Source organism: Punica granatum, chromosome 1 (genome assembly GCF_007655135.1).
Source record: "Punica granatum isolate Tunisia-2019 chromosome 1, ASM765513v2, whole genome shotgun sequence".
NCBI lineage: Eukaryota > Viridiplantae > Streptophyta > Magnoliopsida > Myrtales > Lythraceae > Punica > Punica granatum.
Genome location: NC_045127.1, coordinates 49,855,604 through 49,872,067, shown reverse-complemented (window position 1 = coordinate 49,872,067; position 16,464 = coordinate 49,855,604). Strand labels below are relative to the sequence as shown.

Genomic DNA, 16,464 nt, shown 5'->3' with positions numbered 1-16,464 from the left:
GAGACCTCATTGGGAAGAGATGACGAAGGAAATAGAAAAGCAATTTCCTGAAGCGCAACTTTGCTGGACTAAGCTAAGAGACAAGTGTGCTAGGTTGAAAGGGACGTACATGCAGTTCACTGAGCTAAGGAATCACACTGGAATGGGATGGGATGCAGACACAGACACCATCATGGCCAGCCCCGATGTATGGGATATGTTCATCAAGGTACACGCTTTATATATGTTATTAGCTTCTGCACGTGAAGCTGATTTCCTAATAATATGAGTTATGAATTGCTAACAATTACTTCTATGTAAAATGCCGACTATAACTTCAATTTACTAGATATTTGCATGTCCTTTGTTCATACGTTCGCTTTCTATAGTTCCTTCCTATCTATTGAACTGTTCTCGTAACATTTTCCTTATCTCAACGTGCAGAAGAACAGGGCATTCAAGGCATTTTGGACCAAAGGCTGCAAGCACTACATCCTACTGAATGAGCTTTTCAGTTCTTCGTGTGCTACCGGTGCTCTTCGCATCTCCTCGACCAATCCACCGACAACTTCATCTGAGGAACGATGGTTGCATACGGCATTCATATCAGCATCGAGGGGAAAGCAGAAACAGTATGTCGACATCGGGGAGGGCTCCGACGAGAGTGATGACCCTGTCAATGTTCAAGAGCCAATTATATCAGAGTCCCGACGTCGAGTGCCTAAAAGAGCTTCATCGGAAAGGTCCATAATGCAAGAGTGCATGGAATTGTTCAGGGATAGCTTCAACAAGAATGATCCCGAAACCCCATCGCTGTCAAAGAGAAGCAACTCCGTTTCAAGCCCTAAGAAGCCAAAGAAGAATAGTGTCAACGAAGCCATGTTAGAGTTGAAAAAATTGAAAGAGAAGGTCCCGCATCGCTTTTATGTGAAAGTCGCCATGGCGCTAGCAGATAAGGAAATAAGGAAGGTTTTCATGATCTTAGACGAGGACGAGCGAATTGAATGGCTACAGGACCTTGCTGACTCCTGAATCGGCGCGCAGATTATATGGGTTTGCGTTTAGTTGAACATTTTCCTCTAATTGCTTTTACTTTACTTTGTTATGACATTTGTTTTCCTGATATGTTTGTTTCATGTGTTAGGAATATTTTCAGTTGAATATATTTTATGTGTGCTTTGACTGTTTAGTGTGGTTATGAAGTGTCGTTTTTTACTGTTAACGTACTGTCGATGATATTCTTTCAACAGTTATAGGCGTACAGTGCAATACAATATGCCAAGGAATAGCAATTCTGCACGGGATCACAGTTCCTCTAACGACGACGAGATCCTAATTAGGAAGCGGTGGTTCTTCTTATTGATGGTACGACTTATGGAGGCCGAACGAGTGTTTCAAAGGAACATCCCGTGCAGAACTTCGGCACTCTAGGGAAGACAATACACGCTTGAAATTTTAGGGAATGATGTTAGATGCTTCGAGTCATTTAGAATGGAACCGTATGTGTTTAGAAATCTCTACGACACACTTCGGCTGCGCTGTGGTATCACTAACAGTAGGAATGGTATCATCGTGGAAGAGATGGTAGGAATGTTCTTAGTGGTTATTTCACATAGTTCACGCTATGCAATTGTGGCGGAAAGGTATCAACATTCAAAGAAAACGATGTCACGAGCAGTCATAAAAATTCTCCGAGGAATACTAGCCTTATCACCCGAGTATATTCGACCGAGGAACGTCGCTGTGCAGCCGGAAATTGAAAGGGAACCACGGTGGCGTTTCTTTAGGGTATTTTCTTAATAATGCACAACTGTAATAATTCATATCGTAATATTATGTAAATTACATATAATTTTGTATTGTCACGCAGGATTGCATCGGAGCAATTGATGGAACCCTTGTGGCTGCATGTATCCCCAGAGAGAATAGAGTACCTTATCTCAATAGAAACGCTGAGATAACACAAAATATACTGGCCGCTTGTTCCCACGACATGATGTTTATATATGTCATGACAGGTTGGGAGGGTTCGACACATGATTCAAGAATATTTTCCGAAGCTGTAACATTGGAGCAATTTCCAGCACCATGTGGTGGTTAGTGTTTGCTGATTACTTTTCTCTTTTCGATAAAATTTTAACCCTAACATATTTAACTGAAAAATTGTCCTTTTCTTCTTTCCAAACCAATATTATGTTGTCGATGCAGGGTTTTCAAACATTCCTGGATATTTGGCTCCATACAAGGGGGAACGATATCACCGAAGTGATTTCGGTCGGCGCAATCCACCGACAACAGAGAATGAGCTTTTTAATCAGCGTCACGCATCAGTGCGTAACGTCATCGAACGTTGCTTTGGTATTTTGAAGAGGAGATTTACCATACTAAGATTAATGCCAAACTTCATACCATTAAGACAAGGGCAACTTGCCCTTGCGTGTTTTGTTTTGCATAATTTTATACAACGCAATAATTATCACGACAGATTATTTGCGGAGTACGGCAATGCGTGGGCGGAATACGATGAATTTCGAAGTCCACCACCAGAACAAGGAATTAGAACTCAAGTGGATATGAGTAGTGAGGAAATGAATGTTGTGCGCGACCGTATCGCTAATCGCTTATGACGCGCAGAAAGAGGAGGGCGATGATAGACACTGTTTAATTTGTATTTGAATTTAGTGATAATTATTGTAATGTTTTGACATTGAATGCGGTCAAATTTGTATTAAATGGTGTCTTCAAGGTAAATTGATATTGGAAGGTAAATTGATATTGAAAGGAAAACCCAACATGGGGCCCACCATGAGTTGCAAAAAACTCAAAATTTTGTTTTCTAGTGTAAATGAGTTGAGTAGAGTTTTCAAAACTCATTTGCCAGACACAACCTAAGATTGCATACCCAAAGTGAACGAATCTGAATTGGTATAATAATAAAAATTATTATAATAAAGGTTAAATAGTAAAACTATAAACATAACTCCTTAATTCTCTCACCTTTCCTAATTTTCTCACATGTCTCTTTCCTATTCTTTATTTTCTTGCACTTTTTAACTTATTTATTTTCTTCAAAGTGTAAGTAAATTTACGTCTAACATGTAAATCGTTTTTATGTTTACTGAATTCTTAATCTCTCTCTTTTTTTTAATTATTCAGTTCAGGTTCTTACTTCATATAAAATAGCTGATTTCATGTCAACACCTATATTTTCTTAATAGCGCCTAACACGGGCAAAATCTCTAGAAAATTAAACTTGAAAATACTTATAAGAAGCAAAGAAAATCAAAGAGTAAAAATACCAAATTTTAAAAAAGTAAACTACTTAAACGCGTTTGAGACTCTATATAACCGTAAAAATATCCTCACTATTTTAAGCCTTTCTTGTCTTTGTCTTCCTCCTTTGCGAAACATTTCAAGGCAAGCGGATGATTCAATGATGTTGTATTACGCGATGCATATATTGTCACCAATCAATAATCATATGCTACCTAGTGATCATGGAATGAATATTCTCTCTACATATGGAAATACAACGAAAAACACATGAAATTTAAAAGCACACTCAACCATACCTATAAACAGAAAGGAAATGAGTTTTCCAAGTGAAACTGGTTAGAGATACATTGTGGAAGACATTCACTTCAAAATAGATTTCTCATGCCAACATTGGCGCAAATAGCTTGATGATATGCTACCCCCAAGATTTCACAAGCTACTTGGGGATCTTCTAACGTGCACTCAAATGAAAATTTGATGAACTTGTAAATCTTTGGATGCTATTGAATGAACTTAGAAGAAGAAATGGAATTTTAGGATCTCATAATGAATACTAGAACAAAATATTCAAAAGGAGGAACAAGTAGAACTTATAAAATTAGAGGATATCAAAAAATGCAAAGAAAAGTTCTCTAAAAATCGAGAGATAAACATTATAGTTTGTAAAATCTCGCGTCCTTTCAATGTATGTCCTCATCTCTTCAATATAAAGACACATATTCATTATTTGAAAAATGGCATTCACCAAACTCTCAAAAAGACGTGATTTAGGTGATCAAGGGACATGATATACATTTTTTACAAACACATTAAATTTTCAATCATCAAAATGAAAAGTTTTAAAAATAGAAATATTCATGTCTTATGAGTAAATCGTTTTTATCATATTAATGGAGGATGTTCAGGATGATCACAAAGAAACAAAGATATATACAGTACCTTGAGAGTTATGATTTCATTCATAGGATTACATGCGTAAACATGTTGGGACAATGAACGTTAAAAACGAACATATGTAAGATGCAGCAAAATTTGAAATTATATAAGTCAATGTGAAAAATTAGGGTAAATAAGGCCTGTGATGAAGGCTAATTCGGTTAAAACAGATGAGAGACAATGAAATGAAATAGATGTTGGATAGAAAAATTAATATATATATATATATATATATATAGTAATAGTGTATAATCAAAAGTCACGAGTAGAAAAGATACGAGAAGAAATCATGAGAACATAAAAGTATTTTTGAATTATTAAAAATTGGATAAACTTCTAGTATTTTTATATATGGATATAGATATGGGTGGGTGTGATGTATGCAAGTGAGCGCACACACAAGCATGCACAGAAGAGTGGAGTGCATTTATAAGAATGTGTCTGAAAGAGAGTGAGGCGTGAGCGTGAGAAATAGTGTGTGTGAGTGTGAGAAGCGTGGGTGAGTGTGTATTGTATAATATTTTCATAATTAATAATAGTTCATTGTTCAGCCCACCACACCCGAATTAAAGTATACTAGTTAGTCGGGGAGAGCTCCTATGAGCGGTATTGGAGCACCTACAATATACGTCATCCAATGATGACCAAAGAAGATTCTATGCTTAATCAATTAAAAAAAGCACAGTATGTGTATTTTTTCTAAATATAACGCAACCTTTATAAAATAGTACGAAAAAATATGATATTTACATTTTTTTCTAAATATAGCACAATCTTTGAAGAATAGTATAGAAAGACACAATTTTCAGGCATGATCTTCTTTTTTAATATGCTACTATCGTAACTAAACTTGAAGGTCGTGTCTTTCTGTGTTATTTTTTAAATGTCATATTATATTTAGAAAAATATGCAACAATTATACATTTATGTGCTACTCTCTAAAGATCGTGCTATATTTAGAAAAAAAATGCAAAGGTCATGCATTTTTATGTTATTGTCTGAATTTTGTGTTATATTTAGAAAAAAAAAAGAGAGCATAAATGTCATAATTTTTTTAGGTGATTAATCCAAGATTCTATCGATTGCAGCTAATTAGCCAAAGGATATAATCATATTATGTACAAGCGCCAACCAGCTAGCTAATTCAACTTGATATTCTCTTTTTTCCTCGGTGAGACCATGGTCTGTTATCATCCTATTGTTTCAATCTGATAGTCCGTTCACGTAGAGCGTAGTTTACCAACACGCCACGCGTGCTCAGTCAATTGAATTCCTCCAAAATCTTCTCGTGCATAAATGGCGGTGCTTCACCTCACGACCCCTCTTCTCGGACGTGGAGAACCACGGAATGATCCCTAGAACAATCATTGATCACATTGCTTGTAGTCTCCGAAGAACTCGACGGCTCTGGCATTGGATCAGGTTGTTCTGCCACCATCTGTTGAGGGGGCAGAGGCGGAGGCTGGATGCAGGGCACTGTGGCGGCGGGGGAGATGGAGCAGCGGCAGAGCGGGCAGGTGGAATTGGAATGGAGCCAGTGGTGGATGCAGTCGACATGAAAGACATGCTTGCAAGAGGGCACTTGCAGCAGCTCCTCTTTCAGCTCGAACTCTCCCAAGCAAACACAGCACCTGAAAATTGTCCCCACAAGAAAATTCGCCGTTTTTAAATCCGATTCGAGTATAAATTTATCATTCTCAATATACTCTTATTAATTTACAACTGAGTGAAACGCGATATTATACGACATTACTTAAACTTTCAGTTTACGATTTTTAAAACAGTTTAAATATTTACAATTCTCAACGTAATCTTTATTAATTTTCGACCGATGAGATGTGATATTATACGACAATACTTAAATTTCCAGTTTATGGTATCCAAGTGCCCACTTGGATGTATTTTGTGCCAATGAATTGAGAATCTCAAACCCCCAACAGGCCCAACAGGTAGCACAATCTCTTTCAAAAAGAGTGGTTGGTATCAAAATTCAAAATTGTAAAATTCTCCTTACAAAAAACACGTTAAAAGGAAGAAAAAGAAAAAAAGGAATTGCCCCAAAGGGAATAATCACTGTTTCAAAAGAGGGGTTTTTTATTCAGCCAAAAAAAAAACGGGGGATTTTCTTTTTAAGAATTATATCCGTCAAGTCTTTATCAGAAAGCATTTAATCCTTTCTAATAGTGAATAGTGATGGCCCAGTTCCCCCTCGTCAACTAGATGGATGTGAAATGTTAGAAAGCAACGTCTCACAATTATGAGGTGAGGTTCTAAATCCATAAAGAAAAGTTGATGTCGATGCCCGATTGACATCTCGGGAATGCAAGAATTTAATAGCTGCATCCGAAACTGTCGCTCGCTACGGCACATGCCTCATAAGATCGATTTTATCTGCATCCCTACTGTCGATAAGATTGAAAGTATGGGAAAGTAACTTACTGCGAGTCCCTTCTCCCAAGTTCTTCATCAAAGAGAACAATGGGAAGCTTGTCCTTGAGCTCCCCTTTCAAGCCCATCAGACATGGCTGAACAAAAACACAAAGCCAAATAAATCGCAAAGTTAATTGACTAATTGATTAATTAATTAATATCATGGTGAAGGCATTCTTTGAAGCTCTCCAGTAAGCAATTGAAATGAATGTAAAGCACTGCCAGTTCACAAGTTGGTGATGAGACATAGCATCATGATTCACATAACAAGTTGTTTGTGCAAAATTGGCATGATTCCTATCCATCCTAATTTCCAAATGCCAGGCTGCATTTTTAATGGACCATGTGACTGTGCCTCTCATCAAGTGCTTTGGCTCGCTCCCCTCACACCATGAAATGCATGCGACAATGCATCATAACATAGAAATATTCAACTGTTGACAAAGGTAGATCAATCCCGAATCATAAGTTACGCAGTAATAATCAAGCACTCATTCCCGGGACTTGCTTCCCGTAATTTTCCAAATCATGGAAGTGTAAATGATTCGTGATCGTTTCTTTGGGGGAGTGTTCTAGTGAGACCAAACGAGAGGCTATAGCTCTTACCGAGGGAAGATACGGAGTTGCTCGACGGGATATCCTTGCGATGACTGGCTGAGATGAGACGCTAGGATTCGAAATGGCCCTCCTCTTGAGATAGAAGAGGTAGAAGAGTAGGAAGAGGATGATTGAGAAAAGAATAGGGATGGAGAAGATGAATGCTTGGTAGAGCTTGACCTGAAGTGCTTGAGGGTATAGGTGGGCTGAGCTTGGCGTTTCAGGAAGACTTCCCATTAATTAAAATTTAATCTTCTCAATGAGCTTTCCCCCTCAAAAGATCGGAGAAAGAAGAAAGAAAGAAAGAAAGGAATGCTAAAATCTTCTTTAAATTATGGATGTGAGATGAGATGTTTAGGCCCTCTTGGCTGTTTATACATGGAGGGCAGTCGATGGATTGTTGGCTTTGATTGGCCTCCAAAAAGTTGTCCATCTTCGATTGTATGACCAATTTAACCTTCATGCTCATATGCAGTTACGCAGAAACTATAAAGTCTAAAGTACAATCTTCTTTCATTATGTATCATTATTTTTCAATTTTCGATTACATAATGGGATCTAAAACCTTTTAAAAGTAAAAGTACGTATTGTCTAAGTGCAGAAAAGAAAATTTTCAATGCAGAGGAGTACTCGAAGATGAGGGGAATTTCTTCCAAATGAAGTGCACATTGTTGAAGGGTTAATAATGTAAATTAAAATTGTTAATAGAAGAGAAGAGGAGAAGGAAAGAGATGAGTTGAAGCAAAGCATACATGGTGGGTATATATTCTATCTTTTTTTTCCAATGATGGGACTCCTCCATGAGTCACCACTCAAATATGGGTCCTCACTCTTAGCACTAAGGCCCATTTGTCTTCATGCTCTAGGCATGGGCCATGAATATCATTTTCCCATCTTAATCACTCGATTATACATATTATAACAATAATGCAAAGAATTGGTTAATAATTGATAAAAAAAATAATGATTAGGGTGCAACTAAGATGATTGGCTTTTTGGTTAATGGTCACCTGAAGCAATTGGTAGCCACCGAGCTCTTCTTGGTAACATGTCTCCTGGCAAGAAGATGAGATTGTTACTTTCAGTTGGTAAAGTTATTAATCTTCTGGTAAAGTCGGGAGAAGACAGATATCTTAGGTCGGATTAAAATGCCCCGTCTCAATTTATCAAAGAACAGTCGAGTTGTCTAAGTGCAAGTTTGCCGGTCAAGACGATGGCTCAGTTGGAGCGGAGTAACTTACTATTACATTAGATATACTCTGCTCTAAAACTGATAGAACCGAACCCCTTCTTTGTCTAATAAAAAGTAAAAGCAGTCATCATAATCACCTGGTTGTATTAATCCTAAAGTGGTATTTCCCGCAGTGGCTACTGATTTTGTTTCTAGTAGTTATAGTTGCAGGAAAATCAGTTCAACAGTTCGAATAAAGGGTTTTGTGATTTAGATCCGCGATAAACTTTTTTTTCACATTAATGTAAAGAAAGGGTCCGTCTAACGTGATATCGAATTACGGTAATACATTTAGTACTTTCAGTTAAAGTATTTAAATTTTTTATTTCTTATTATTAGTATAATTGTTGTTACTTATATTTTCAGTTTAAGTGTTTAGTAATGTGATTAAAGTATTTTGTATTTTGTATAATCTATCATAAATAATAAAAGTATTGAATAATTGAATTGAAATATTAAATATTTGAATTAAAAGTATTAAATGTATCAACGTAAGTAACTCGATGCCATGTTTATTAGAACTGCCCATAAATTGAATAACCAAAAGAAAGATTAGTATCTTTTCCATCATATTTGTTCTTTTTCTTTTTCCAGCTCAATAAAAGGGGCATTGGCCGGCCCCTTTTCCACGTACTGATGGAATATAGAACCTATTCTTGTTGGAAATGATGAAGAAAGAAAATGAATTTATGCATAGCGAGAGATATGTTCTTTTTCGGTTCTCGTCATCATTATATGAACACACACACATATATAGACATCAATACATGATTATTTTTTGCGTTGCTTTTGCATTAGAATCTCTCTATATGGTCCAAGACAATTGACCCTTTTGTGTTCTCGAAATGCCAAAAGTAATACCTTCCAATATTCGCTTTTTTGAATGGACTTAGTAGATCTTTCCGAGTAACCGCAAAAAAGATGGTCAAGAGAAGATAGTGGACGTGATTTGTTATACTCATTCCATTACCGGGCCAAGACGCTTTTAGCTATTAACGAATTTGTTGATTGGACGGTATTTAATTAGGTTTAACATGAATGCTTTCAACTAAACATACAGAGTTTGATAAGTTTCACGTATTTTTTGTAAGAGTTGGACGGTCAAGTGATGTCGAGATCAACTTGCATATATCGTAACTACTTCACCTTCTCGCGTGAGTTAATGCAATTTAAGAGATTCGTATGAATAAATTTTTATGATATGATCTCAAGGAAATTTAAACTAAAATGACTCAAGTGGACAATTGTCCATTTTTACAAATAATTTTACTACTTTATGACACTCTTTTGAGGTAATATATACTCTTGTGCTACTTTTACTTAACCCAATCACAGGGAGTGGCCCACTCAGTGAAAGCAAACCTGAATTATCCATTCTTTCCATCCGTTAGGACGGGAGGTTCTAACATGATAATGGATCACACGTCACAGTTAGTATTTTAGTTCAAGTGTTTGATAATATTTGGTATTTTAGTTTAAGTATTTAATATCAAAACTCTAAAAATCTAAAAACTCGATACTAAACACTTGAATTAAAATATTAAATACTTAAAAAATACCAAATACTAAAATTGAAAATATCAACTGTGATATTGATTCATGCTAGATTTTTTCTAAATTTTAATAAAGATCAGTGATATCAATGATTTGAGAACCACCTCCTTTCTTTTTCTTTTTCCTTTTCCCCCGTTTTTCTCTAACTATTTAAGATACAGATAAAATAAAATTTACCCGCGTATCTCAAACTATCTCTATTCTCTAGTGCATTTTCGCCTTTTTGAATAAAGTAAGTGTAATTACGAAAGTGATTGCTGATTTTAAAAATAGAAGTAAAAAAAAAAAAACAGAGAGAGAGAGAGAGTCAGGCAGCCACCTCTTTTAGGTGGGAAAAAAATATAATCAAAAGCCTGGTAATCCTTTAAATACAACTCGCAAAAATATCGATTCAAGTAAGCCATTTAAGTCAGGCCTGGGGCACATTCATGTAATTTACTTCGAAGGTGATCCAACAAGATTTGAATCCAAAATTTTAAGAAATGTGTAAATTCTCTCTTCTTGTCTCAGTTAAAATAATTTTGACAACGGGAATAATGTTAAAAGAAAAGATGAATAAGTTTTAGTGTAATACAAGTTGATTCAGAATTAAGAAGTCCTTCAATCCTCACATGTCGGACTTATACACTCATTTATTTTACTTTATTTCGTATTTTGTACTCGATCATATGTCTCCCTTACAACAGAAAAAAAAAGGAAAAAAAAAACGATAACAATAATAGTAATGGTATATAGAAAGTGGATCAGATGGCACTGTTGATGGTGGTGGTGGATCAGGAAGAAACCTCTCTCCCACTTAGTGCATATATTGAGATAAGATCTTAAACTGCACCACCAAATCTCTGATTCTCTCCACACTCAGATCTTCCCTAAGTATTGCTTTGAATGCTTTCTCTATCTCCCACGTTTGTCCTCCTTTTCCATAAGTTACACTCCCACTTTATTCCCGATAAAAATAATTAACTAAAACACTCGACGAACCGATGACAAAGAAACGACTAAAATATGACACGTTACTCTCGAGAGTGATATGGATTGAGATTTACTCCACGTTACATATATATGAATCACGTTCAACGCTCTCTCAGCTAATTTCACTTTTGCATGTGTATCTTGATCGTTTTGAAATTGAAGTGACCGATGTAAAAACGAGGATTTATATGTGCTCGAAAAAATTAATCTGGATCCCTGACACTACAAGAGAAGGGACCTATGATACCATTTTTTCTCGACCCTCTTGAAAGGGTCGCGAAAAGTATATGTGGTCAGGACCTAGGGCGAGCCAAAAAAGAAGATCGCCTCAAGCTGTACTTTAGCCGGCCCTTCCCAAAGAGTCGGCAAAAATGGTTGCCTCAGCCCTATGTGAGTGAGGTGAGGTTTAAAAGAGAAACGAAGAGCAGCCCAACCACTGCGGGATGACGACAGATATCTAACTCTAAATCATGATCTTAGTGCAGATTACTCTTAAAAACAAAGGAAGGTAGAGCCTAACCAATGATATTATTTGCTTTAATTAATGTAAAAGTAGCTCAATTTAAGATAATGCTCTCCAACACAGATATTTTTGATTGGATGACATTAGCATGTTTAGTGTAGTGTTCCGGATTTCGATCTTCTAGGTTTTATATGAGATTTATGTCTGCTAAAAGTAACCAAAAGAGAGACGGCCGGACGATTAAAAAAGGGCCAAAAGGGTTGTATTAAATGGTAATGATCCGTTGTCTCACCGATGCCTCGAGCATAATCTATGCAATCACGCACTGAGATCATGTTAGGCACAAAATAATGGAGACACAACAAAACAGAATGAAAGAATGAGACGTGCAGTCGATCTGTTATACCGGATCATGAGAGTCTCCTCTTTGTCGTAAAGAGGCATCGTAGTGTGCAAAGTAATGCTGACAAAAGAGAATCAAATCGTCTCACAATATTAATCATTCAGATGGTGATTCGGTTAACATTGTACGAACTGCAGCCGAAAAACAGCAGCTTCAATTTGGTAAAATACTTGTGCCTCCAACAGTTCACGCCTTCAAGGTGAAAAACAGGCATAAACCTGGACACCAAGTAAGTTGGATGGATTGAAAGGGCAACTATCAGAGATCCTATCCAAGCTGCTGCTTTATCATATTATGGTACAAAAACAAATCGGATCTGATAATACAAGACATGAACTTTATATCGGGTCAATTCCATTTAAGCAGGATTTCATCTCTACTTAGGCTCGAACTGAACACTCACTGCTGTTGATAAGAGATTAATACTTCCTCTTCCTGATCTTGAAGGTAGATGATCTAATGATGTCATCATCGGTCTTCATAGCGGACTCAAGGGCTTCTATGGACTCGGGTTTGGTGAAGTAGGTGAAGAGAAGGTAGATGCCATCCAAGTAAGTGTTAGAAACCCCAGCCCTGTTCTTCTTCTTGATGAAGTAGGCCAGGGGGATCACCCCTCTGTTGAAAACCTCCACATACATGCCTCCACCTGCTACCAGTAACTATTAAGAAAATGACAAATTCCATTAGAATCGTGAAATTATTAAAGACAATGAGAAATTTCATCAGGAAGCCCAGATGATCGAGAGTTCATAGCTCTTATGCCTTAGAGGAAACTTCAGTTGATCCTTCATCACCATCTCTGTGCAAAAAAGAATAGCATGGCTGCAGCAGAAATGGCGATCGACACAGAGCACATGCTCGGATGGCCCCGATTTTACGTGAGCAGAGGGATCTGTAATTGGTTCTTTTATACCACATCACCTTGGGAAATGGCCACAATGAAACTCTGTCAACCCTATGGCACTAAAAACTACAGCATAGTCATGGCATTATCGTTCATACTAGAAATGCGGGTGGTGTCTTTCTGAAAAACTTGACCAAGCCGTAAAGTAATCAGAAAAAAGAAAAAACCAATTATGCAAGCGCAGACTATGCATTTATGCTCTAATTACCAATGTCCTCCCCAAGACTTGTTGAACAATGATCTGACAACCTAAACACCAACTACAACTCAAACTAAGTACTGAAATTCTCGGAGCAAAAACCTGTGAACAGAGGCAGACAGAAACAAAGAACAACCACAAGCATCATTCACATAATCTGGCACCAATGTTCCCTGTTTCAAATTACCATGCGGCATCTTCAAATGAAAAGAAAGGACTTGCTAAGCAACTTTCAAAGATGACGAAAACATCAACATATGGACTGAAGGGATTCAGCACCTCACAGAAGCAAACACATATGCGAGATTAAAATCATGCAGGCAATTTTTCAACTTGAACCTGTAGCTGCAACCTTTAGCCCCCAACAACTTCAATTGGGTTTTCATCCGCACTTTCTCAATTCATACCTCAAGTTCCTTACTTTTTTTATTACTTTCCTGGCTAATGCATAAGATTGAATAAATTCAATTTCTGAAATGGATAAGCGATTCTTAACTTTTCAGCTGCGAATAATTGCTTTTCCCTTTCCAATTTTTACAACCTATCGCAAAAACATTAGAAGGCTTCATGGTAATTAAGTTAATCATAAAAATACAAGGAATGCATTACTTCATGATGAGCCTGCCCGACTTCCTGAGTACCCATCACTTCTCAGCTCCCTCTGCTTATTAGAGAGGGAGACAACAACAACTCTTTTCTGGTTTTACTAACACTAATCCGCCTACGCAAGTTAAACTAACATTTTTCCTTGACTGGGAAAGATAATCATAAAGCTTATCAGTAAAACATAGGCAGACCTCTCTTATCACCCATGAACTATTTTTTAGAAGATCTGTCAACACAGCACGAGCAAAATAATGAATTGCATAGAAAAAATTCACTACAACAAGGCCACATAGAATTTTTTTAATCCCTTTTCCACTTCTATCACGATTTGATTTAGACAGCCTAATATAGCTTAAAGTGATAATGAGCATTAAGCTGTAAGCAAAATCAAATAACTTTAGAAACCCGAGAAGTATATACATCTGCAATTTGGAAGTCTTTTTCCTTAATAACTTGGACGAACCCACTCCCCATTGTCAAAAACATGAAACCTTCTCAAAACGGAATCGCTGTTGACACGCGAACGCTCACACTGTATAATATGATACGGCTCGCCCCATTCGACTCGCTCCTCTATTCTTTTGCACTAATATGAGAAAATGCCACCTTCAAACATCTAACAGGACATCCCATTTCGGGCCAATCCCATCATCATATCAATGTAAACTCTCCATCATAACTTAAAGCTTCAACTTTTATATGTATCAGAATCAAATTCAGCCACACTTCAGCGCAGGCAGCACAGCAAGTGAACTACTCACGCCTGAACATTTCTCTTCTTATGCTCCAATTTCTCAGCAAACAAAGGGATAGCAGACAGAGCAAGTTCCGAGACTTTTTACCTCCTCGTATCTCTGGGTGAGAGCCAGCCTCTCGTCTTCGGACATGTCGGGGCGGAGAACTGCCATGCTCTCGTACTGTCGGAGCCCAGGTGGGCACTGGGGCTCCTCCCTCTCCTCGACGGCCGTCATGCCCGACCCAGGCGGGGAGGTCGGGTCGTCCTCCGACCCGAATCCTCCCTCGAAGAAAGTCCCCGAGAAATCGAGCGTCTGGGCTCTGACGGTGAGCGCTGAGTAGGTGGTAGCACACTTCCGGTGGAGGCCACTCTTGGCCTGCGAGCGGAATGGTCTGAGGGTGTGGGAGAACGAGAGGAGGGGAGACGATGGGAATTGGGAGAGGAGCTTGGGGCAAAATGGGGAATTCAGGGAAGGAGAAGGGGATTTGAGCATGGAGGTGAAGGGAGAGGAAGCCATGGCTGTAGGAGAAGGGTGGAAGCGGAGGGGGGACTGGTGAAGAGAAGTGGATATAGATAAGGGAGCTGAAAAAAATTTCTCTGAGGCTTTTTTTTTTTTCCTCCTTATTTTTAAATTTTCATTTTCCCGAATTTTCTTTCTATATAAAATATTTTCTTTACAACATTGCGGTTAAGAAAGATTATGAAAAAATAGGTTCATGTTTCGGATTTATTTCTTGTTATTCTTAAGTGAAAACATGATTCACATTCGATGAATTTTGTGTCATTCTCATCATGTTAAATTTCAAGTCAACAGCTACTACTAATGCATTTGCTGAGGATCATAGTATTTCATGTTAACATTTCAATCTTCAAATATCATGAGATGATGATCTTCATTAAAAATTTCACTATTTCAGAATATTCAAAAACTATAGATCGACATCGGTTTCCAGTCTTTAAAGATGATCTTTTCAATTTAAGGGTGTGTTTGTTTTATAAATAATGTTCAACTCAACTCAACTCAACTCCACTTATCTTCAATTCAACATCACAATCATTACTTTTTTATTTTTTAAATATTTTTAACCATTCAATTCAATTTTTAATATTAAATTATCTCAACTATTCATTACTTTTTCACAATTCAACAACACAATCGTTACTTAACCATTATTTTCTCTCAATTATTTATTACTTTTTCACACTTTTTCTCATAATTCAACAATACAATCATTACAAACCAATTAAAACCAAAACTCAACTCAACTCAACTCTCAATCCAAACGCATTCTTAATTATTAACTATTTTGAAATTTTTTTAAGATTTTTCTTTTTCGTGTTTTACGTTCCATCTATATATTCTGGGAAGTATAAAAATTACCATGTAATTTCTCAACCTCCTTTACCTTTCAAAAACTTAAGGTAAGTCATTTTAAATATAGGAAAAAATTATAGAATATAACACGATAATTTGATCTTTTTCACAATGTTACATATATCGTAATAATTTTATTACGGTTCTAGGATACTCGGTGTATCTCTGTAATAATTTTATTACGGTTCTAGATAGCCACTGATTTTGTAAGATTTACTCATCTCATCGTTGTACTCAACCTACATACGCACAAATATACAAAATAATACAATTTGACTTTGTCCATTCAATTCACTCTTGCAAACCCTGAAAATTTTCACCATATAACACATTTTTTTAAATTTTTATATAACACGACATGCCTTCTGTTTTCCATCAAAAACTAGATGGAAAATAGACAGTGTGCTGCGACAAGTAAAAAGTTTCAAAATATTGTACTAGACTGTGAAAATATTACAATATATGCATAAAAAAATCAAAATCATATAGGAGAATCCTCCATATTAGGCCACCTACACTGCATGTGACCGAATTTAACTAATCAGGAAACTTGCAGGATGTTCACGTGGACCGTAGGATTAGTCAGACAAAATCTAGACACCTTCATTATAAAAAAAAAATCAAAATCAAAATATCGTACTGTACGGTATAATTTTTTTAAAAATAATATCACTCTACACTTGTTATCCTCGAGTCTTTTTATAAAAAAGGCTTCTGGTGAACGTCGACTAATGAAGGGAATTGGATAAGAAGTTTGTGATACAAAACTCTTATTCAAGCCATGTCATTGAGAGTTTAGCAGT

General features: G+C 36.8%; 2 protein-coding genes across 3 annotated transcripts; both read right to left on the bottom strand.

The window, feature by feature from the left end:
- Positions 1-5,222: 5,222 nt before the first annotated feature.
- LOC116193801 (probable E3 ubiquitin-protein ligase RHA4A) lies at positions 5,223-7,880 on the bottom strand. Its single transcript, XM_031522549.1, has 3 exons — positions 7,228-7,880; positions 6,631-6,716; positions 5,223-5,822 (listed from the first exon to the last, which is right to left on the bottom strand). The coding sequence occupies exons 1-3, from the start codon at positions 7,453-7,455 to the stop codon at positions 5,504-5,506; spliced, it is 633 nt and encodes a 210-aa protein (XP_031378409.1). The 5' UTR covers positions 7,456-7,880; the 3' UTR covers positions 5,223-5,503.
- Positions 7,881-11,910: 4,030 nt separating this feature from the next.
- Positions 11,911-14,870, bottom strand: LOC116192171 (30S ribosomal protein S6 alpha, chloroplastic). Of its 2 annotated transcripts, XM_031520635.1 has the most exons (3): positions 14,393-14,870; positions 12,604-12,762; positions 11,911-12,500 (listed from the first exon to the last, which is right to left on the bottom strand). In XM_031520635.1, exons 1-3 carry the CDS (start codon positions 14,801-14,803, stop codon positions 12,261-12,263), a joined length of 810 nt encoding a protein of 269 aa, XP_031376495.1. In that variant the 5' UTR covers positions 14,804-14,870; the 3' UTR covers positions 11,911-12,260. The 2 variants fall into 2 exon arrangements, with proteins under 2 accessions (XP_031376495.1, XP_031376496.1); XM_031520636.1 differs by lacking the exon at positions 12,604-12,762 and having other exon boundaries at positions 14,393-14,859.
- Positions 14,871-16,464: the final 1,594 nt, after the last annotated feature.